The sequence below is a fragment of the Pungitius pungitius genome, chromosome 15 (assembly GCF_949316345.1).
Source record: "Pungitius pungitius chromosome 15, fPunPun2.1, whole genome shotgun sequence".
Classification (NCBI taxonomy): domain Eukaryota; kingdom Metazoa; phylum Chordata; class Actinopteri; order Perciformes; family Gasterosteidae; genus Pungitius; species Pungitius pungitius.
In genome coordinates, this window is record NC_084914.1 from 6,169,300 (window position 1) to 6,192,831 (window position 23,532).

General features: G+C 45.1%; 1 protein-coding gene across 6 annotated transcripts in view; it reads left to right on the top strand.

Annotated features, from left to right (window-relative positions):
- The window catches only part of LOC119208995 (receptor-type tyrosine-protein phosphatase mu-like), a 126,470-nt gene that overhangs the window by 57,374 nt on the left and 45,564 nt on the right, over positions 1 to 23,532 (top strand). For all 6 annotated transcript variants that reach the window (XM_062557570.1, XM_037457871.2, XM_062557571.1 and 3 more), the window contains exons 8-13: positions 7,366 to 7,674; positions 8,627 to 8,736; positions 12,809 to 13,010; positions 13,448 to 13,550; positions 20,614 to 20,887; positions 23,397 to 23,433. In XM_062557570.1, the coding sequence (XP_062413554.1) occupies positions 7,366 to 7,674; positions 8,627 to 8,736; positions 12,809 to 13,010; positions 13,448 to 13,550; positions 20,614 to 20,887; positions 23,397 to 23,433 (1,035 nt within the window). The remainder of the gene's footprint in view (positions 1 to 7,365; positions 7,675 to 8,626; positions 8,737 to 12,808; positions 13,011 to 13,447; positions 13,551 to 20,613; positions 20,888 to 23,396; positions 23,434 to 23,532) is intronic.

Consider the following 23,532-nt stretch of genomic DNA (forward strand, 5'->3'; position numbering starts at 1 on the left):
CCATCAGCTTACATTATTTCCAATTTCAGTTTATGTGGCCTTGTCTAACCAAGGCCTAACATCTTATCATAAAAAGACAGAATTATCTGCCCGATAAATCGGCTATTTTCCCCTCTCAACAGCTTTGTGCATTTCTAAAGAACAATAGGACTCGGTGAGGTCCAACCCTTTATGACGGGTTTCTTTTTTTTATGCCTCAGATGAGCAGATCTGTCTTTGCGGCTGTTAAAGGAAAATGTTTGCAAGGTTCGATGAGTCTAATTAACACCATTGTTGCCTTAAGGCATGAATAGAAGGCCATCTCAGATAACATTGGTCCGGGTTTGTCCCCCACAATAGCAGGCTGTCATGTGACCTATAGGGTTTATATATTGTCGCAAGGCGAAGGAAAAGCCTTGGTTTGAAGCCCATTGAATTTGTGTTCTTTTGTCAGTCACAGAGGGAAAAAAAGCAGGGGTAGATTGAGTTTTTGATGTGCAGGAAGGCTGTTTGAGGGCCTGGGAGGGATTTTTCCTCTTTTTTTTCTATCACAGGCAGTCGGAGGTAGAATGAAGAATTGTGTTCTATGATATTGGCTGAGCTGAAGGCAAATTGTATTCTTCTCAAGGGCAAGTCTTCAAACAACTGCGGCTGTAAAGGAGAGACACAGACAGCCAGAGAATTCAGGTTATTGCGGTTTCATTATTATTATTATTATTTCCCTCATCTCCATCTTATCTATTTCCCAAACACAAAATAATTCAGACCCCGATAACAGACGCGCACAAACAATTCTCCCGGTGACATCCGCGTAAACATAGTCTCCTCTTACTCCAGAGCTGCCTCTTCAGCTACTCACAAACAATTATCATTGAGCTTGTTTGTAAGCTCAGCTCTTTAAGCCTCACGAGAACGATGAGGAGCTGTAGTTTAGTCCGGCTTGGCGAGATCCTTTTTTAAATTTTTTTTCTTTCTATCTGAGCTGAAACGCCTCTCAAGGTCTTTAAATGTTTCTATTCCTCGTGTTTAATTATTCATGGTCTATCCGCTGTAATTTTTGTCACAGATTTCCTCCATCCCTTTTGCTGAATTATAGATGTCCCATTCCCCTCTCCGGGGCGTCCAGGAGGCGCTGCTCATTCAGTCTGGTTGTATAACTCCCAACTCAAGAACATTTAATGCGTCCCCCCCCCCCCCCCCCCCCCTCAACCCAAAGGACGGGAATGTCAGCGAGGCCGCGATTTATATCCCCGCCTTCCCTCACCCGGATAGCCGCGTCCGGGCTCCCATATATCTCGCCAGCGCGTGGCTCCCACAAACCGCGGCGAGCGTCTCACAAAGTCAAGCGCGGCGGCTTTTGATTTACGCCCCCGGGGGTAACACTCCCCGAGTGCAGGGTTTTCTTGGCGACAAATGACAACGCCACACGGGGGTGGGGGGGGGCCATCTTGGGGCGCGTTGAATCACCTTGGTAGCATCCCACCGTTGGTAAGTGAGGGCTCATGTGCTTACTGTGTGCAAGCTCTAACCACAGGCGTTAGACAGGGCTGGATGGGCTGGACGGGATGAGGAGGGGGGGGGGGGGGGTCACTCCTGCCTGTCACTCTGACCCCAATCACCGCACAGCATATTGGCGGAAACGGAATGAAAGATTGATTTAACCAGTTCCTCCACCTTTCGCTGCCTCTGCTTTTCCCATCAACTTGGCTGTCCATTTGTTCCCATCCGGATGCTGGAGTCACCCTTTTCCCCCGGAGACAGACTCTGTTCTTTTAATCCTTCTAAATGGCATGTGATGGAAATGACTTCCCACAATTAAAACAAGTTAAATATTCCCTCTAAAATAATTCTATTTAATCAAATGTGTCAAAGCTGATATCGACAAGTGCAGCTTTTTGTGACTGTTTTGCTTGTAGAGTTTTTTAACCAATGGCAAGTAACGCAGAACACCTTTTCAAAAACATAAGGGAATGAATATTCATTCATGAAATGACTAGTTCCATTTAAACATATGGTATAAAGTATATGATTACAAGTGGAAGCAATAGTGTTGGCAGTAACTACTGGATTAATAAATAACAGAAACAAATAGATTGTACATAAACTACTGGAATCTGAGCTGCCTGCTCTCTCCCATAACAACACTGTTTGGTTTTATTTAGATTTTGGGGGTTTGAGATCAAGCAAAAAAAAAAAAAAAAAAAACTTCCTATTTTAAGATCTCATCTCCAACTCATCCAATTAAAACATTTCCTTTGATATGAAAGTAGAAGCTGGCGTTAGCTGATGTAAACTATGGACAAACAATGTTGGTCGGAAAGGGAGTGGAGCAGAAGCGACCTGTTGGGTGTCACACCACTGAGCTCGTTGGCTCTTTTAGTGCAGCCCACAGGAAGGTCGTTCATGAACAAAGACGGGAACCACCTGACAGTCTTGAGTCTTGTCATTCATCATCCCCCTGTGCTCCATCTTACTTTCTCTCATTTTTGTATGTTTTTTTTTTTGTATCTCTCCCTTCCTATTCAGTGCGGTGAGTTCACCCATTCATCTCCACCCCCACAGCTTCAGGAGAGGAGAGGGGGGGGGGGTTCCATCAGACGGGGTGGCAGCAAAGCGCCGGGGCTCATTCCGCGGTTTTCGATTCGATGCAGCACCTCGTGTGCCCTGCCGCCCGTCATCCTCACCCGATCGTGGCAGTGCCATTTATCACGAGGCCTATAAAGAAGGACTTGATAGAGTGAGGAGCGACCACCGCCATTCAATAAATCCTCGTGATTATCCATGCCTCCGAGGTGTACGGTGTGTGTGTGTGTGTGTGTGTCCTGAGCAGGCGGACATTCGTCTCTGACTTCGTAATGGCTGCAGAGGGTGACATTAGAACACAAGAGGTCCATGCACAGTGTCTTTAAAGTGCTATCAATTATAACACGTGTGTGTACACACGTCAGACCCAAGGCCCGGCTTGACTTTTAGCATTCGATAAACAAAAAGCCTTGGCACTTTAACCCTTCGCCTCTGCCTCAGCTTTCTCTCTCCAATTCCCCCCCCCCCCCCCCGCCCTCCTCCATTCCTCCCTCTTAACCCCCTCTATCCTCTCTTTCTCTTCCTCCAGAGGATTGCACAGAGAAGCACTCTAGCAGGGTGATGGAGCTTTGATTGTCGGTTATCAAAAGCTATCATTACGGCTCGCTTCTGCGGGATATGAAAATGATTTCCTAAGTGTAAAACCCATGTCATTACCTCAATGGCCTCGGCGCCGTCCCCGAGACGTAATAGAAAGGAGGCAAACAAATGTGCTCGCCCTCGCGAGCTCAAACACAACACGGTGAGTAACACACAGCAAACGGAGAGATAAGTGACGGCCTTCGCTGCCTAGAATTGGAGCGCTGCGCGTGAAATCAGCCCTCCGCTGAGAATCGGATCATCGCCATCGTCTTGTTGGGTTTTTTTTTTTTTGGGGGGGGTGCCGTCTGCAAACAGGGCATCCCACAGTCTGCGTGCCATCCTGCGAGAGAGTCAATGCATGTCTCTTCTTCCACCTCCAAACGGCAAATCCCCCCTCCTCCCCCCCCTCCTCCTCCACCTGAGCGGCGTTTCATCCTGATGAGATGAGCACCGCGGCTCAGAAGCCGTATTGACTTGACGGTGGTTTCTAATCATTGGAGAAGTAGTCCCTTCTCCCCCCCCCCCCCCATAGCCCCACCATACCCCCACCATCCCACAGTTGGGTTTTCTGAGCGGGGAGACGGAAGTGTCTGCCAGCGCCAGGCTTTACTGCCCTTAATCGATGCGAATGGGATAAAGATCGGGGCTTTCTGAACGGCTCGCATGCTGCAAAGCCCGGGGAAGATCTGATAAGTAAATGGTTCTTCTGTACATTTGGCCGGTAAGATGCTGAGGAACCGGATCCGCGCTGCCGTGCACGCGTATGGACACTCGCTTTAACCGCAGGAAACACAAAGTATCCTCTCACACACACACACACACACACACACACACACACAGTAAAGTTTCTGTGCTCCGGACATGCCCAATTTGTTTCCTTTCATCCAGGACTAATGTCTCGCTCTAGCCAGGGGCTAAGTGCACCATTTGAGGGCCCCTTTAGGACGGAAGGCTGCAACATGCGGCTACTTTATTTGTCATCTTTTTTGGGTGGGGGGGGGGGGGGGGGGCAATCATGTTGTAACTTTGAGCTCCAGTAGCGTGTGTGCAGGCCCTTAACGTAACAAGAGGCAATAACGGGCCGGTAATTTCTAAAAACATTATTCAAATGTCACGCTGTAATGACATCACTAATTGTTCCATGTAAATGTCAAATTCAAATTATTCAATTACATCGGCGAGTGCAGGGCAGGTGATAATTTGTCCACCGCTTGGAATACCAATCTGGCTCTGACTGGGATTCATTCTGTGTGCCCCGGCACTAGAGAGACCTCGGCCATTTTCTGGCTCCGAGGGATGCTTTCACAGCCATAATGATAACTCTATTACACTAGAAAAATATGCCCTAATCGAAGGACATTAGAGTCATATACATTCAACCCAATAATGCCCTCAGTGTGTGATGATGATTGTGAGGATTATAGAAAAAAAATAGAGAGAAATGTATGGATTTCAAGAGACGGCCTTGTTATTCCTTGTTGAGATTCCTGCTTGCGCCTCTGATGCTGAGCCTCTGGGGTAATAGGCTCATCTCATCAGCTGTCATTCAGCTACAGTATTTACAGTATTTATTGGGCAGGAGTGTAACAAAGTGTGTTTTTCTCTTTCTGTTTCCTCTTCCCTTAAAGTCAAACAATGGCCTGTGCTCTGAAACGGATGAGGCACCTTGTTGGTAAAACCGGTGATGCCATTTTGAGTCAAAAGTCGTGACTTGGCGTCACATTCTACTGCCTCCCTCGGGGCAGCTGGCATTTGCTCCACAGGGAGCAAAAGTGTGGACAAACAATTACCCTTTTCTCAACAGAACTGCAGGGAAAAGCTATGGAACAGTCATGAGAGCTGATTACTAAATGGCCATTATTTATTTACGCATCTTCTGCGTATGTATTTGGGCTTAAAAACATTTAAATGTATGTATTGATAAATATTGTATTTTTCTCAAGGGATTCCAATTCACGTTGGCATCCCTCCATTGGCCAGATTTACCGTATAATGCATCCATATCCGTGATGTTCTACAAAGATGCAAGTGTGACATTCTCCATGAACGCCTCAGAAATGAGACTTCCACCCGGCCGCTCGAAGCGCGTCTGCTTGGGATTCACACTTTGGTGCATTTGTCACTTTGAGAGCGTCTGGATTAATTTGATTCCTGTGCCTGGGCGCCCTTCGATTCTCTGTGCTTTTTTTCGTGTAACCGTCGCCTGCTGACTGCGGCCAACAGATAGTTCCACAAATAAAGAGGTTTAAACTTCTATTTTTCGGATGACTTTCCCAACATTGCAACCTATTCGAAGAGGCCTGTTTTTGATCGTCGATTCCTCCCGGTGCCGTGTCAGTTTGATCACATTAGTTTAAAATGGCAGATCTCTTTGTGGATTGTTTAAATGCATCCCCCTCCTGCTCTATGCTACCAGCTCACTCAGTTAGCACTTGTGCTGAATAGTTGCTGTGCCCTTTGAAGGTCGATTTCTTGCATAAAAGTCTTCAAAATGTGGAGGTCAGTACAGTCAGACGACACATATCCGGAGGTTTAGTCCTCCGAAGCATTGCAGAAACCTAAATAATATAAAATATAAACCTATTAAAATCAAGCTACCATGCGCTCTTCCCCTCTAACACATGCATTTGTTTTCTTCAGCTATTTGTTTCCCTCTGTGTAGATCAACAGCGAGACAACTTTCCTAAATATACATTTTATTTTTGGTTTTCTTGACATTCTTTTGTCATTTTTTTGGCCTTTCGTGTCTGCCTGATTTGCTGTTTGCTGTCCATCTGTCCTCAACAATTTCCCCTCAACCTCCTCCTTGACCTTCTGATGCTGTTTCATCAACGCCCTGAATGCGGAGGAGAGACCGCATCCGTTTGTTTGCCCCTGTGAAATCTCAAAGACGCCTTTCATTTTCTCTCACTGTCTCTCCATTTATCTTTCCCCCTCGTACATTCTTCTTATTTCATGTCACACGGTATGACCTAAGTTCCTGAATAAAACAATTTATTTTCTGTACCGCCACAAACACTCATTCTTATTGTTTATTCTATGGACGTTTATGTGCACGTGTTGCCTGCCGCGTTGTCTGTATGGATTGTTTTGTTACGCCCTTCGTACAACCTGTATAAATGAACAGCATGTTGGACTTCCAGTCCAGTGACCCCCCCCCCCCCCATCCCCTCCCCCATGCACCTCCAGAATGTTAAACATGGCTGCCGTGGCAGCCTCTGAATTGCTGGACGGCGTCTCCTGGGGAACAGGGAAATTGAGCCCTGGCTCTTCCTAATAGGTGGTAAAGTGTTAAGTTCCAGAGAAATGGACTGCGAATTTAACCTGGAATGGAAATTGATCCCATTACCTTGTGCTTGGGCTGCTTTCCTCCCATAGGTAGGAGATTGAGTGAGAGAGAGAGAGAGAGAGAGAGAGAGAGCGAGAGAGAGGGGAAAGGAAAATTGACAGGGAAAGCAGAGAGGAGAGACGAGGAGAAGTAGAAATATGGTAGCCACAGAAAAAGCGAGGAAATAGAGAAGGGAATGGAAAGAAAGGAGGTGCAGGGAGAGGAGGGGAGATGGAAGGGCAGAAAGAGAAGGAAAGAGGGGAGAAAACGGAGAAAGTAGAATAGAGAAGGGGAGCAGAAGCAGCGTATATGTGATAATAGGTGATAGGATGCTAGTGGGGGTTGTGTCCTGCCTGGATTGGCAGGCTGGCTGACTCCGTATCAGTGTGGTGCTAATAGCCGACCGGCACCGGGCGAGATGGAAAAGAGAGCGAGGGAAGGCAGAGGACAAGGTAGACGGCGGCGAGGAGCGGCGCGCTCTGAAGGGATGATACACCGCCTGCTGAGGGGTTTTCAGCAACAGACCTGTGGTGTCTTGGTGTGTGCAGCTGCATTCAGAACCGAGTTAGCAACGGTGATGGGATGTGGCAATGCTCAGTACCAGCCTGTGGCTTTGGAAGTTCAGAATATTCTCTACATGAACTCCGAGTAGACCAAACATATGAAAGAAAAAAAGCCTATTGACCTCGGTCTTAATTGTGATGAATTATGTAGTAGTGCATGAGTTTTCTATTATTTAAAGGGAACACCGTCTTTTCTGTGCAAAGACCTCCGTACTGTCCTCGACTTCCTTTGGAAACTATCTGGCCCTTACCGGCCTTTTCAATAAGCCTAATTGATCGTCTCGATGTGCGCTCACGCTCCGCTCTCTGTCCTCCCCCCCCCCCCGACAGAGCCGATGCACGGCCCGCAGAGGCTCGAAGTGGTGGACATCCAATCCAAGCAGGTGACGGTGCGCTGGATGCCCCTGGGCTACAACGTGACCCGCTGCTACAGCTACAACCTCACCGTCCAGTACCGGTCCAGAGTGGCCGGCAAGGAGGAGACCCGCGAGGAGGTGTGTTACGACACTCAGAGCCGGGACCCTCAGCACACCATCCACAACTTGACGCCCTTCACTAACCTCAGTGTCAAGCTGGTGCTACGCAACCCAGAGGGGGTCAAGGAGAGCACGGAGCTGGAGGTTCAGACTGATGAGGATGGTAGGTGATATTTTAAGGTCTCTGGGTCATAAATAACTTTAGCATTAAGGAACACTTTTGGGATTATATATTTATTATTTCGGGAGAGCTCATTCGGTGCCATACGGTGGTTTCACCTCCTTCAAAGATGAAAGATCTTCCGTGTTGCCTCAGCAGGCTACAGGAAAGGAACTCGCTAGAAGCCTCAAGAAACCCCGGTCGCCAGATAATAGACGGGCTCAGCTGACTAAAATAAAAAGTCCTGTCATGTCTGGCTCAGAAATCCGTGGTTGGCAACTTGAAAGTGGCAACAGTTTCTCACTCTCTGACTTCTGTGTGTCTGAGGATGTGTGTGTGTGTGTGTGTGTGTGTGTGTGTTTGGACTCCCATGGGAGCCAGTTTACAGACAGGGTGCAGCCGTAGTTGCCTTCTTGTAGATAACTCTTGGGGAAAGAAAATAACATCTCCACATCATTCGGTTCCCCGTACACTATTAAAGCTATTCACACGAGGGGCTAAAGGAGCGGATCTCACCGGCGGTTTTTGACTACAAGTAAACATTGCGGAGAGACAAAGATTAAGATCCTCACTGTTCCCGTGGGGCTACTAGTTCATCTTTGTTTGCAGCACATTTCTTTCTAAGTGAAAAGTGTTCAGGTTCGCTGTAAGACGTGTCGGGGAGCATGTCGTGAGTGACGATCTCACAAATTCCCACTAAGGTGTTTTGACTTTGACTCACGGCCGTTTGTGCACTGTTTTCGTTTCATGGCCATCAGGACAGGGGGCTCGCTAAATCGTCATAGAAACAGCCGATGCCGCATCGAACTGCATTCACCCAACTGCGATTGACAACAGATTATCGTGATTTAAATGCACAGAAGATGGGGGGAAATATCCATGCACTTTTGATACACTTATTTCTAGCTGGAAAAATACCACCCGGCCAGCATGTGTCTGTGATCATTTCCCACAGTGCCGGGGGCCGTTCCTCTGGAGTCCGTGCAAGGTAGTGCCTACGAGGAGAAGATCATCCTGAAGTGGAGAGAGCCAGCGCAGACCTACGGGATCATCACGCAGTTCGAGGTACACTTGCACCGGGGTGCCAAACCTGCCGCAGAGTAGGAACCAGACTTTGTGGATCGTGTGCATGTCTTTATCTCTTTGAGTGTTGGATCATGTGAATCAATTAAGGGGCAAAAAGCAGAAATTCACACGATGGGAGTTCATCCGTCATTATGCCAGTATTATAATATTAGTGTTTTTGCTTAACATACTGCCAGCTTGGATCAGGCTGTTCTCCTCTCTAAGTTACATTAACTTTGTTCTCCACGTGCTTTTCCTCCGCCCCCATCATAGGGTCAATGCTCACCGGTACTTGATCAAGAACTAATGACAAAACCTTCAGACTCACCTGTGCAACGGCTAAAAAAAGATGGTGGACAAAAAACACATTAGCAGAATCATTGTGAGCATGTTAGCATGCTGACTAGCATTTGGCCATGTAGCCTCACAGACCCTTATGTCTAGTTACTGTATTTTAATGAATTACACTACAATCGCCTGTTTCAATGCTTTCTTAATGTGTATGGAATTTGGACGTGATGTCAAAGGCATGCATGTCAAAGTCCTTAAATTGCAGTCATCTCGATTCTTTGAACCAAGCTTTAACCGGATTGATCACTTCAGCAGCATTTGTGGAACTGCTTGAACCAGAATCGATTTGTTAGCTTCGCCAAAAACATGGTTTTCCCAGTAAGGGTTTTTCAGCCACCTTTTATGAAGCGGCACTTACATGTCTTACTTTGACAGGACAAACTGCAATCTGCCATCATCCTCCGTCCTTCTACACGTGGGCGACCTCTGAAGAAAATACAATCCTGAAACATGCCTCGATTCGGCACTAAGCAAATGTTGACATAAGGCTCCACAGACCCTGTCAGCCTTGGCCAGGAGCTGCATTGAGTCTTGAATAATAGAAACTGTGTACACACATACACACAGAACAATACATGTACGCATTGATCTTAACCAGCTTGAGGTGGAAGTAAGCCAGCCTTTCTCAAAGATTGATTTTCGTGTGGAATCTCTCTGTGGTCGCTTGGTATTTTGACCAGGTTAGCAATCATTGACGGGTCTGTTTCTCACACGAGGAGAGCAGCATTGAATAGCGAAGGCAACGCAACAAGGGTTGCTGCAGAGGTTGCCTCACCCACTGCCATGGCATCAGGTGTGTGAAATATGTCACACACACATTGGCTCATACCGGCACAGAGACATTTCTATCCGTCACATTTTAAGTGCTTAAATCCCCCGGAATCATAACAAGAGCCTGTTCATTGAAGAGTGTGTATCCCCATGTTGTGTCTGCGCCTGGCAGAAAAGGCACTTAAAGGTGCTGGCTGAGTGCAGGAAAACAATGTCTATAAAACCCGTAGGTTTACTGCTCACTTAATCACTTTGAGAGCAACATGTTTCAGTTGTTTATCTTTTTAAAATTTCATGGTACAAGGAAAAGCCTTCAGAGCAAAACGCCGTGTGCATTGCCGCTTTGTCAGGTTCACTTGTATTTACATCAAGGCAAATGTGTTTCACTTTAGAAAATTCCCACTTCAGGCTATTATATTCATAATCTTCAGCACTTACTGTCCCTGCCTAGAAAGCCAGTAACAGTACAGTTATTTGTCTATTTGAAGTAAACAATAAGTCACTGACACGTTCCTGGAATGAATATACCACATTGCATCCTCATCACAGATTTCCCAACATTAGCTATAATCACAGCATATATATTAGGGTAAGAAGGAGGATTCATCCTCGTATCACCCTGGCTGAAATAGGGCGGCAGATGAGGAAGTCTGACTTTCTGCTTTCAAAAAATAAACCAGTCTCTTCTGCCGGTATTCCCCAGAAGTTGCTTCTTATGAGTCAGGACCTTGCTTTGATTTGACATTATCAAAGGGCTCAAAGTGAAATGCGTCTGACAAGAACTGATATCAAAGACATTTCAGCTCCATTCCTTTCTGACCAAGATCTGCGGATGCAATTTTGTTGGCAGCCTTTCAGGCCGACGTGAGCCAGCTTCGCTTTGAAGGTACACTGCAGATCTTCCAAATATTTCTTCTTACAATATTTAGCAACACGAATTAAAAGTATTAAAAGTAGCAGTTTGTTTATCATAGTGATGCAGTGGTATGAATAAAGATAGATACAGACAAATTGTACTTTCAGCCACCCAAACAATGCAATTAGGTAATGCTATTTCTATTAAACGCCCTTTTAATTTTGTGCAGCAGTTGTTGTTTTTTTAATTACTTGAATTTAGGTTGTCCGTCATTTCGGTAGGTCCTTTTGAGAGGGTTAAATATCTTCATAGAAAATGGTAAGTTGAGTATGAGTAAGAGGAAAGGGTACAAAGCATCGATCATCAACACTTATTCAGCTGCATTCATTTTTTTACGAGGAAAGGTGCTGGAGATTATGCATGCATTTATCTTTTATGAATGCTCATAAATTCAACATTTTCCTCCCTCAAAAATGGAAACCAATGCAATTTAAAAAGCTTAATATATCAGATCGAGTAATAGCTCCAAGCAAGCCCAAATGAATTTCTTCGAATATTCCTATTATTTTTCCAGTCAGTTCCATTATAATTGTGAAAACCTGTCCATGGGCCCAGTGTTGACGAGTCATTTCAAATTCCTCTCCCTGAAATGTTATGATATAGGATTTGGCATCACAGACTCATTTCACAGACAAAGACTAAATGAGAAGGCCTCGAAGCATTTCAAAACTTGATGGACACAAATTATGCAGCACTCCTAGCTCTCTTTGTGTTCCTTAATTGGAATTATAATGGAGGTTTTTCCTTCACGAACAGAAGCATTTTCTTAAAGTGGGGCTTTACAGTTATTCAAAATGGATATTAGCAAAAACACTCACCTTAATGCTTCCCTTCAGAGTTCCCTGTGTGTATTAATGGAGACGGAAAACATTAAGGTTATTTCCGCTCCCCTTGAAACCACAGGCTTGAATCAGCTTTGTTGGAAAAACATGTAGCTCTGCTTTTACCGTACAATCTACCGGCCGAAACTGTTCCTGTCCGTAGACCTTTTGTGCCTCACTCATTTCTGAAATGCCAGCTGAAAGCCTTGTTGACATGAAGTCAGAAGCTCACATGTGAAAGGGAAAGCTTCTTTTCTATAGCTATGTCATTTGGCTGTACTAAGAAGTACAGAGGAGACGTTCTGGTTTGAGACTGCATTAAGCAAAATATCCAAACAATGCTTTGTAATGTGATCATATGATGATATTGTCGCACACAGTTAGATTCCACAGTTGCTATGTGAGTTCAATGCTGATGTGGTCGTGCTTACACACGACTGCATGCTATTTTTAAGCATATAAAGTGTTTACCGCGTTCCAGCTTTAGTTTGCTTATTAGTTTTCGAACATGAAGATCAGCTGGGGATGATCATAATGTCTTTAGTTCTTATTTATTATGTTTGTATTGAATTGAGCTGTACAGTAAATCTGCTGAACATGGAGAGGTACACTGTAAAAAAAAGTCTGTAAAATTAACGGTAAATCAACTGTTAAATTGAAATTGGTTGAATTCAGTTTATTTGACAGTGAAACACTAAATATACATGTCAGCACAGAAAGTTATCTTGGCATTCATATATTGTAATGAATACGTTTAATCACTGTTCATTGTACTACAAATTGTACTGACAACAGAAATGCACCGTAATATGGAAATCACTCAATATTGTGATTTTTACATGAATTACTTTAAAAAAATGTTTTTTGTTAGTGTTAAATATACGGCCCATCATACAACAGCCAAAAAACATTACGGTGAAGTTCTGGCAACCACAGCTGCCAGGATTCCACCGTATTTTCAACAGATCTTTTTTTACAATGTACTGTAAAACATTAGATGTAAAAGAATATATCTTTTGTGTTAGGCGAGTAGGGCTGATGGCAAAAATAAATATTCAAAAAAAAGGTTTACTCTCACCGGCGTGAAAGGGATAGAAAACCTCAACAATAAATACATAAAAATGCTTCCGCTTGCTGGGCCACTCGGCTGAGGGGAGCCGAGCTCGTAGTACCAGAGGCCACTATCAGAATATTCATTCCCTTCCTTCCCCAGATCTCCTACAAGGCGGTGAGCTCTTTTGACCCGGAGCTGGACCTCTCCAACCAGAGTGGGAAGATAGTGAAGTTGGGCAACGAGACCACCCACATGTTCACGGGCCTGTACCCGGGCTCCACCTACTCCTTCACCCTGCGCGCCAGCACGGCCAAAGGCTACGGCCCCCCTGTCATCACCCAGTTCACCACCAAGATTTCAGGTCAGCGGGGTCAAACTCATGGCCTGGACAGTGTGTGGGTGAAGTCGATTAGGCGGACTGGCACTTCCTGCCGCTGGAGTTTTTCGTGTTCAAATGGGTCAATGGTATTTGGAACTGTAATTTCACTTAAACATATTTAAATGGCCCAGGTGTTTTGTTCTTTCGCCTCAAAGGGTAAATCCTATCGCAACATATTCAATTAACCAACACAAATTTCACTAATGTAGACGAGCCGGACCAAATTGAAATTGAAATTGACTGAAAGAAACACCTACCTCATTCAGTGATAAAGGCTATTTGGTCGAGGAATTAAGTTTTAGCAGGATTGCCTGAGAGGTGTGAGGACAAATTGACTCATTATCAAGATGATGCTGACAAAAACTGCTCTGTTTCAGAGCTTGGACCTGCTAAAGCTATTTTCCTTTCTTTCTGTTTAGCTCCTTCCATGCCGGCGTATGACCAGGAGACCTCCTTGAACCAAACGGACAGCACAGTCACCGTGCTGCTTAAACCTGCCCAAAGCAGAGGTGCACCTGTGAGGTAGGGTTTAATAGTAGGGACTCACTCGCTCTGCCTCTCTCTCTCTCTCTCACACATACACACACACACACACACAGTAAAGGCAAGAAAGCACCGTATTAAAACATCAGGAGCCACCACCAGCAACAGCAAATTATCAAAGGGCCTGTGTTTGGCGATACCCCATCGTGAGGAAGGTTGCCGGGGAATTCAGTAGCTCGTATGCATCTCATTTTCTCATCTCCGTTTGCTCGTGGATTTCGTGAAAAAGGAGGGCCGCCTTTGAAGACGAGAGGGAAGCGCAAGGCTGGCTTGGGGATCTCTCTCTCCCTTACATGTTTTTCGTGTACCTGGCTGCCCACAGAGAGCCACCGCGCCCTCCCACCGGAAGCGGATTTGTTAATGATTACTGGAGGAGCGGTGCAGCTGCACCCTGTGCCGAAGATGCCAAGCTGTTTAACAAAAGTCTCCCTTTGGGTTTACGTACGGTCACAGGAATACTCGTATCCTCTTTTCGTCAGTCTCTTTGCGACCAAAGTCGCTGCTTTTCCTTATATACACCTATGTAAACTATTATTATTTTTCCCCAGTATGTGTGCTTTAAATAGGAAGCCACTGCCAGGAAGGAATTAGCTAAGCCTATCGCTCCCCCCCCCCCCACCCCCAAAGCACAAACAAAACATCCTGGCCAGTGAGCTGCTGGTTGGCAAGATGTAGCCTCATTGTGACGAATACAGTGTGTCGCACTGCAATAAAGCGAAGAAAGACATTTCCCCAAAAATAGCAAACCTTTAAAATGTTGTCATTGCTTGGATTTCGCAGAGTAAGTCAACGTTCGATGAGCAATGGCCAGCGAAGGTGCTTCTTGCCTGGTCCATCAAAAGCCAGTTGAAAGTGAGGGATTATGCATAACAGCAGAGCCTGATGGAATTCTAGAATAAAAAATGTCAGTTTTACACCCTCACAGAGTAGCTACTCAGGGGGAGACAAATAGCACCTGTCACCTTGATCTTTATTATAGGAACATACACCTTTCTATTTTCCTCCATGGGCAAAATTGAGCATCAGCAGTGTGAAGTGAATAGGTACAGTCAGAGGAACTCCGAAAGAGCGGTTTAAACGCTTAAAACTGAATTTTACACCATCTACTCGTCCGAGTCCTTCAAAGACGACGGCCTGAAGGTCTTTAGTCGGGCTTGTCAGCGCATGTTTACCGCTGAGCAGCTGCCCAGATGAACGCCTGAGCAAGAAAGACAGAGCAATTGTTTTTTTTTTAATCTTCTCACAGGTACAACTGTGAAGGTCTCATGCAGACTGCCATTCTTTCAGGGGGCTTATTACAAACCCCTAATTATAATTAACAGAGTGCCGTGAATCTGGAGCGGCCATTAATTAGCATGCTGGGCTCCTCGTTTGTTTACCGTTTGAAGGCGCGCTCACCTCGCACCCAGATGAAAGGGATTCGTCTTTGGGGATAAAACGTTACCTTTGAGACCCTTTCCTCCTGTTTGACTGAGCTGAGACACTAAATGGCACTGGGAAGTGCACACCAATGCTTTGCAGCATAATCATGCATGTGAGGGAGGATCCAACCACTTTTAGATGGGGATTTAGATGGGGATAAACTTTGTGACAGTTCATCGTTTTATCGCTAGATGAAGAGAAAAAAAGTGGCTAACGTACAGGGAATTAGTTTAAGGACCATATATGTTTAAGTAATCTCTCAAGATAATCCATTAAAAAAAAAATCCCTCCCCCCCCCCATTCATCAGTTGAGTTCTTCCCATGTCTGTTAAGGTGCACTTTTCTCTGCTCCTTTCCCTTAAATCTTAAAAGACATGAAGGCCGCTATACAATGTGCCGACGATTTGTCTGAAGAAATATGATTTGCAACACACACACAAAAAAAAAAAAAATGGCGGTGGGCAGCAAACAGGAGAGATTAAGATGAAGGCCTAAAACGGGATACTGGCAGGCTTTTGAAGGTGTTTTCCACCTCCACCTCAAGTGACACTGTGCCTTTTGAAAATTGAAGATGCACACATTCAGAGGCGTTAACTTAGTCGGCCCGTTGGGATTTGCCGTCTGGCCAGTAATGATAAGTTTTAGTCATCTGAATTTACCAAGCTAACAACCTCTAAAATCTGTTTTTGAGTTTAAAAGTGTTGAAAAACTGACATTTTCAGGTGAGGTGCATTCCAGTTGTTCCATGACCTTGGGTGCTGAAAACAGCGAATCCAGTCAGTCCACCCAAGAGCTCGAAATTTGTCGACCAAGGACTTCAATTTCACATCCTAGTTTAATATCGCGCCACTGCTCATGTTGTGAGAGTAGCCTTCACTTTTCTAGAGTGGTGGGAAGCTCATTTGGAAATTGAACACTTTATGAAATCCGTTTTTAAAGCCCATATGAAAAAGTCATTTAACACGGGAGAACCCTGATCCGCCAACAAAACAGAGCACAGCGCCGCGAAGGCGGGTTTGATAACGCAATCTTGCACGCTGATTGGGTTTCGGGGGGTAATAGAGCTCCAGACGTTTCAAACAGCAGATGTTTTGCTGTAATGCAGGAAGGGAAACATGTGGAGAGATGACAAGATAGCGCTGGCTCATAAAAAAATCAAAAAAAAAACAAGACAAACGTCCATTTCGCTTCAGCATCTTGCAGCCATGCTCGCAGTCAGATAACATTTCAGATAGATTTTGGCAGACGTCACTGATGGGGGAGGCAGTCATTTTTTTTCATCATATTTGAGTAATTGCTAATCAGTATAACATTTCCAACTTGGATTTGGTTTCTAATCTCTGGGCACGACGCGTAGCCCGGGAACAATTTTTACCAGAGGGGACACTGTTCCTTTAAGAGGATTAGTGAACTGTCGATCTGTCATGTCGTGTTGAACTAAATGTTTGCAATGGCCTCTCGTAAGGGCTGGAATACGCCTCCTCACTAACGTAGCATCAAAATAAATGTCTACATGCTTCCGCGAGAATAACTGATTTGAGATGCTTTCCTTATCATTCACGCCACCAAATCAGCTCCTCTCTCTCTCTTCCTCGATATAACGTTGGCCTTAAGCGAGCTCTCACACACACACACACACACACACATACTGTACACATAAACATAAAAAGCTATGAAATACATCGGTTTCTGCTGTAGCAGGTAGCATATTGGGGATGTTTGTACCCTGTAGCATCTGATTATCTGTGCTCAACCATGGCCTGAAATCAGTTAAGTGATTCTCTACAGTCCCAAAATAAGCACTAACTTTCTTTGATGGCGGCATAGCAAACGCTAATAGCTGTACCTAACCGTGACACGACTCAATGCTTTTTACGATTTAATGGCAAACATAATCTATGGCGCTTTCTAATTTGCTTGCTTTATAGCTTCATGGACACCAGGGAAATATAAAGAGTTAGAAGACAGACACATGGAGGGAGAATGCTTGGTCAGGGGAAGTGTGTTACTTACAACCGCTCTTAAATCAGACACGTAGGCATCAAGGGCCAACCGATTAGCATCAGAGAGAGAGAGAGCCAGTGATTGAAATGCTCCCCACACCCCTTACCTCGTCTGCTCAAACAGCCCTGAGTTCTCCCCCTATCAGCCCACATGAAAAATAAATCTTGAGTTTCAGGTCACAATCCAGTCGATTCCGAGTCAATCCGCCATAATTGGTTGGCGTCGCATGGCGGGCAGGGCTGAAATCTATCGGGCAGCGAGGCTGGAGGAGGCCTAATTGGTGTCAGCTCAGGTTGCAGCGCTTCTGCAGGAATACAGGTCTGCGGCCCCCCCAGCCCCACTGGCAGACCACTTTTAACAGCTTATACCATTCTGCTCTTACAGCTTCAGCCCTCATTCCTCCTTTTATCTTCCCATTTCTGCTCAGGGAGAGAGAGTTTAAAATGAAGTACAATTCCACGCCTCACACGGGCATGCGGTTTGAATCTGTGATTCGTATGTTTGTGTAGGTTAAAGTTGTCTGTTACCAGGACAAGCGTCTAAAACATTATTTGCCTGGCAACAGTGGGACAAAAGAGCAGTGTGTTAGGAGAAGTGTCGTTCCTAATCACAGGAACCCAGAAAAACACAGGAAATTTTCACAAATACAAATACTTATTTTGCTACATTTATCTAACAATAGCGATAAGATTTAAAAAAAACTCTGGTCTGTCAAAATGAGTCATCATGTAAATTATGAACTCTGCATGAGGTGACAAGGTGTCAGCTGCTCAAAGCCTCATTAACATGACATCAGTAATTACGAAAAGAGAAATCATTGCATTTGAAAAATTTGCAAAAAACTGATGAGGTGAAAACAGTGTATTTCTCACAAGTCGTCATGCATACAGCAAGTTACCGCTTATAGATGCTTTAGATGAAGCGGGTAAAGTGAGTATCATTGTTGCAAAGACGAACAAAACCTTTGTATTAACTTCCAATTCATTGTGAGTTTTTTTTTCCACTGCAGGGATTATTCTGTGCAAGTAAAGCAGTGCTTCGGATTCTCACATTGCAAGAGTTCTTACCCTTGGAGCTTCATAGCCTATGGCAATTGGTTTTTTGCCCGAGGCGGCAAGTCAGTACCACTCACACTGTGTCTATCATTAAGTCATGCCACAGCCACATCATCATATAGTAAGGAGCCACCCGGGGGGGGGGAGCTGGCTTTGGTTCTTATTTGAACTATCTGTAGATTGATTTAGAATATAAAATACCAATTTGGGAAAGCTCGTGAGTAAGAAAGCATTTGTAGCCTTTTACAGCCGGCATCATTCAAATCTAGACTGAAAATAAAGACATCCTTTGCAGATTATTAGTTATTGTTCATCCGATGCACTTGGTTACTTCACTATGCCCGACATCAGATTTGGTTTTAAATACTCTGTTGTCCCATCATAGCGCGTATCAGATCTACATTGTTTTGATGAGCCCCCCCCCACGCAGCCTCATCGCTCATTTCTCTGCCAGCCTGCAGACACTTAAGGGGCTCCCGTGTACCCATCTGCACTTGCCCTTTGACCTCTGCTCTCAATAGAGGACAGTAATTAAAGGCTGATTTCTCCTGCAGCCCCTCAGAAGGATTAAATATTTCATCGCCTCCCGAGCCAGCATTAAATCGAGAGCTCTAAGGAATTGGGACACACCCACCAAGAGCAGAGGGGGGGGGGATTTTCTAATGACACTGGAAGCACCTTATGATAAACTATAGGGTTAAAGAGCACATGCTGTATGCACACAGGGACACTTAATCATCCAGTACCAACCGCGGGGAACAATTGATCACCTCAAGGGCTGTTTGTACTGAGACTACACTGCTCAAGAGTACAACCACTACAGTTTTTTTTTGGAACTACTTGCCAATTTTATGATAATATCTGGGTTCAGGGAAAATATTCAGGGTCATCAAAGCGTTCCGTACAATGCAACAAATTATTAGACAAATGTCAATATTTCACAGTGTTTGAAATGGCTGTTGGGGAAATAGATTTTTTATATTGGTAAAATCATGAATTAAGAAATGTAGAACTGCATGATTTTCTTTTTTTTACAATATTAATTTGTATTCATATTAAATTCGGATGCATCTATCTAAGCAATTTTGGAAGACTTTAACATTATTTTTTTTAAATTGAGGGAAGGCCATCAGGTATTCCTTAAAGGTTCACTGTAGAATTTTATTGTTAAGGTTTTCACCTCATGCATACCTGACATTAGCACACAAGCTGTATCTGTAATGTTAATGTTAATACCAAGTGCAAATGGACCATTGGGCTTTTAGTTTTCTCAAGCTTGTAAAAAATGTATTGAATGCATTTCCTTCCACATTTGCAGAAAGTGGCAACGTCTTAATGGCTTACTGCCCCAGTGTAGTGGAATAAAATGTCACGCTTGCATGTGCATCCTCATGTATGTGCTCAGTACAACAAAACAAGGACCCCCCTCTTTTTGCTTACTGGCGCTACTTTTAAGGGAAACACCCCAAAAATCAGTCCAACAAACTGCAAATTATTTGTTCATTTCATTTTTTTTTCATTTATAAACATATAATCCAATTATGAAATCATCTCTCCAAAACAAGGGAACCCGGGCATGTCATGTATGCAGACATTTATAGAGGTTTTCATGCATTCATTCACACACCACTATTGCCCCATCTTCTGTAATAATAACTCGTTTGCCTGACTCTTTAGGAAAAGGAACCGAGTCCCTAATCATAGCTGGTTATTCTCCGTGGCGGCTGTAAACAGACTCTTTGTCACTCAGCAACTCAATAGATTTAACAAGTGGATGCGAAATGCATACTAAGATGAACGCCTATGAGACAGTCAGTCTCCCCCTCGAGCTAAGTGGCCGGCTCAGGGACAATGTGATCTCTGTCAGAGGCACAGGGGGCTGCAGTTTGGATCCAAGATAAACACAACGCTCGGATGTAGAGGAAATGGAAAGAGAGCCGTTAACCTTCTAAGTTGTTGAATAATGAAAACGCGAATAAGGTCAGAGCCAATCCTGCAGCACTGCTGGTTTATCTTGCACTGTATTTTTTTTTTATCTATTCAGTCAGACACAGAGAATTTTTTATGATGTTTTTATTTTTTTATTCAAGAAAAATAAATGTGTTGATGTAAATTAATGCCGGTACACTTCTTTTCCAATGCGCCTTTACTTTACATTTTAAGCTGAACTTTTCTGTCAACAAACTTTCGGTCAGCAATTGTAGCTTAAAGCTAGCAGTGACTTGACTACACTACGAGAGAAATCAGAGAAAGGTCCAGTGTTCACCTGTCGTACCCTGCGATGAGACCATTTGCATAACCCTGTACTGCATTGTAGGGCTTGCATGAAACCTTGTAATGAGCAAATCTGATGGTGGCGATGTGCAATCTCGACTGTTTTCAGAAGACTTGGTGTACTCTGAGAAGTACTCTGAGATTCGGAGCTTTGCAACGAGCATTTCTTTGCTCACAGGCCAAAAGAAAAAAAGAAGAAACCTGCATTGCCAACGGTGTTGTGCAAGTGCCCGTTCGGCCCCGTTGGAGACCCTGACGATTCTGCTCGTGTCTTTGTGTGTTTGCAGTGCGTACCAGGTGGTGGTGGAGGAGGAACGTCCTCGCAGAGCGCGAGGAACAGCGGAGATCCTGCGCTGCTACCCGGTTCCCATCCACTTCCAAAACGCCACGCTCCTCAACTCCCAGTACTACTTCACTGCCCAGTTCCCCTCCGGCGGAATCCACTCGCCGCAGCCTTTCACGGTGGGGGACAACAAGACCTACAACGGCTACTGGAACGCCCCTCTGCTGCCTCAGAAGAGCTACAGCATCTATTACCAGGCTGTTAGCACGGCCAACGGGGTGGGTGGTTTTGGAAGATTTTTCATTTTTGTTTCATGCTATTTTTAGGTACTTGTTTTACTTCATTACTTCTCTTATAGGAAGAAGGGATTTATTTGATTTATTTTAGCTGTGTCCTGGGCGTAAACCCCCAGAAAACTGAGGAACCCAAGAGCGATGTAGTGTTTCTGTCTTTTCCAGTTTCGAAAATGTTATATTTTATTATTAATTTGATACTTATACATTCGAGAAGCAAATTGTTTAACTTTTGACATTTATTTGGTAAATTTCTGCTAATATTTATGGAGAAACATAAGACTAGTTCAAATAGGAAAGCTGCAAACGTGTCTGTTTTTCTGAAACAAATTCATAATAATATACTTTCCATGATAAGCTTTAAGTATCTTGACAATGAGTACGTGAGTTTCAAAATGACTCTTCTACTGGTTATAACCAAAGAACAATAACAAAGAAGAAAAAGAGTTTAAAAAAAGCACACTTTCTCTAGATTGCATGTTGTTTTCTGAGTTGCAGGTCGACAATCAAACTCAAGCACTGACAGCAGAAAAATGTTTGTGCAACTTGAAAAAATGAGTGTAGTTTTGAAGGTTCTTTATGCTGGAACTCTCTTTATAGAGGACTTACTGTGACATACTGCCTTGTCAAATCCTGCCTCTCCATTTAAATCATATCAATATCCGAGTGTTCATGAAACAATGTCAAACAGTACGGTGGCTTTAATGAGAACGAAAAGCAGAGTGACACATTGATTGACTGGCCCGCTGAAAGGGGCCGAAAGCGGCCGAGGACAGAAGTCCCTGACTCTACACAGCAAGCGCTCACACTGGCAGACAACGTGCACGCAGCAGCACAATTGCGTTTGGCCCCTGATAGATGTGTCAGTGCCCTGCTGGGATGCACCCACGACGCTGTCTACATTGGTGACGGGCTGCAGCAGCGGGGTCAAGCGTGGAATGCAGAGCTCTATGCGGTGACACGCGCCGCCCCCCCCTTCCTCCCCTTCCCCCCCCCCCTCTCTTCCCGTGGGCCCGTCCTCCTGCCTTTTCCGATTTGAAGCGTCACGTCACGAGCCAGGCCGAGCCTCTGATCAACAGCGTTTAAGAGAGGCGGGAAAACAACAGTGGTGTGTGTGTGTGTGTGTGTGGGTGTGTGTGTGTGGGGGGGGGGGGGGGGATGGGTGTGTGTGTGTCTCACCGATCGCACAGGTCGCAGCCTCCGTCGCCCGAGGGGGAGCCGTGGCAGACAGCTCAATGGCGACTTCAAGAGCCCCAGCGGTTGTGGTCTTGAATTAGAATCGGCACAAAACAGCCTCCTTGAGAAGCACCGGCACGTCTGTAAGGAGGCGATTGAAATAAAAGGGGCTGAATCCAATTAGCCTGTTTGCTATTGAAAGGGAAAAGAATTGGTGGTCTGGATGTTTGCAGGATGAATGGGTGAGGGCTCCGAATCGGCTGATGGGGATCCTTTTTAGCACACACTAAATGAGAGTCCCTTGTTGACACAGCACGGGGGCCCCGTGTTTGCGTTTGACATTTCTAATGTCGTTTTTATATTCAATGTTTTGATTTACATGGACCAAATCTACTCTTTCATTCATTTTACTTTTAAGTAATTAATGTCTACTTGTGTTGGAATGATTTGTTTGGGCATTTAAAACTAAATATGCACTTAGAGAAGGTGAGTGACATCCACGCACAGATTTTTTCCTTTTCAAATAAAAATGAAATAATAACCTTTTTGCATGTTCCCTGAAATGAAAGGACTGTCTGACAGCTTAAAAGCTGCAGTAATCTGAAAACACGTGCACTCGGGACCACACACGCGCGTTGGTGTTTTCTTTCCCCGCTTCATTATGCCGCTCGCGGCCTCCGAGCGCTGTCTCTCCCATGTTGTGCTCATCTCTCATTGGACAGCTCGGCCGGGTCAAATGCAGGGACACGGTCCTCATGTCGTCTGTGTTGCATTGCTCATTGCCCCCCCCCCCCTGTTCCTGCCCCGTGTCCTTTGTCCTCCCCCCCCCCCCCCCCCCCTGTTCCACACACCATTGTTGACAGCAAACCTCTCTGCCGGCAGTGAGAGCTGAGATGTTTCTTGTTGTTGTTTTTGTTTTGCTAAGGCCGTTGAAGGCCGTTGTCAGAGCTCAAACTCCATCGCATATTCAGAAGGGCTCCTCTCCCGACGTGTCATCTCGGAAGCCCCCCGCATGCTGGTTCGGTGTCGCTTGTCACAGGGCTCTGGTTTTTTTTCTCCACACTGGCTGACCACCCCGAGCTGCGGGCTGCCGACAGATCGCTGTTGGCTGACAAATCAGCGGCTCAGCACCACTAATCTGTGCTGTAGCCCCCCCCCCCCCCCCCTCGCCTAACTGCGTTTTGTGTCACAGCCACTGAGCCCGGCAGATGATAGGGGACGGCGTGGAACCGGCCCGCCGCTGCCCGTGTGTGTGTCATATTAAACTGCGATTCTGTTCTTTTCTTTCCGCTCTCCTCTGCCCTGTCTGTTTGTACAGGAGACCAAAATCGACTGTGTTCGGGTGGCCACCAAAGGTAGGCAAAAGATCAGATAGTGTGTGAATGCTGATGTTTGCACCAGGTGGCTCTTAACGTCGCCCTGCATGCGATGTCCCGGTACGAACACAATTTACA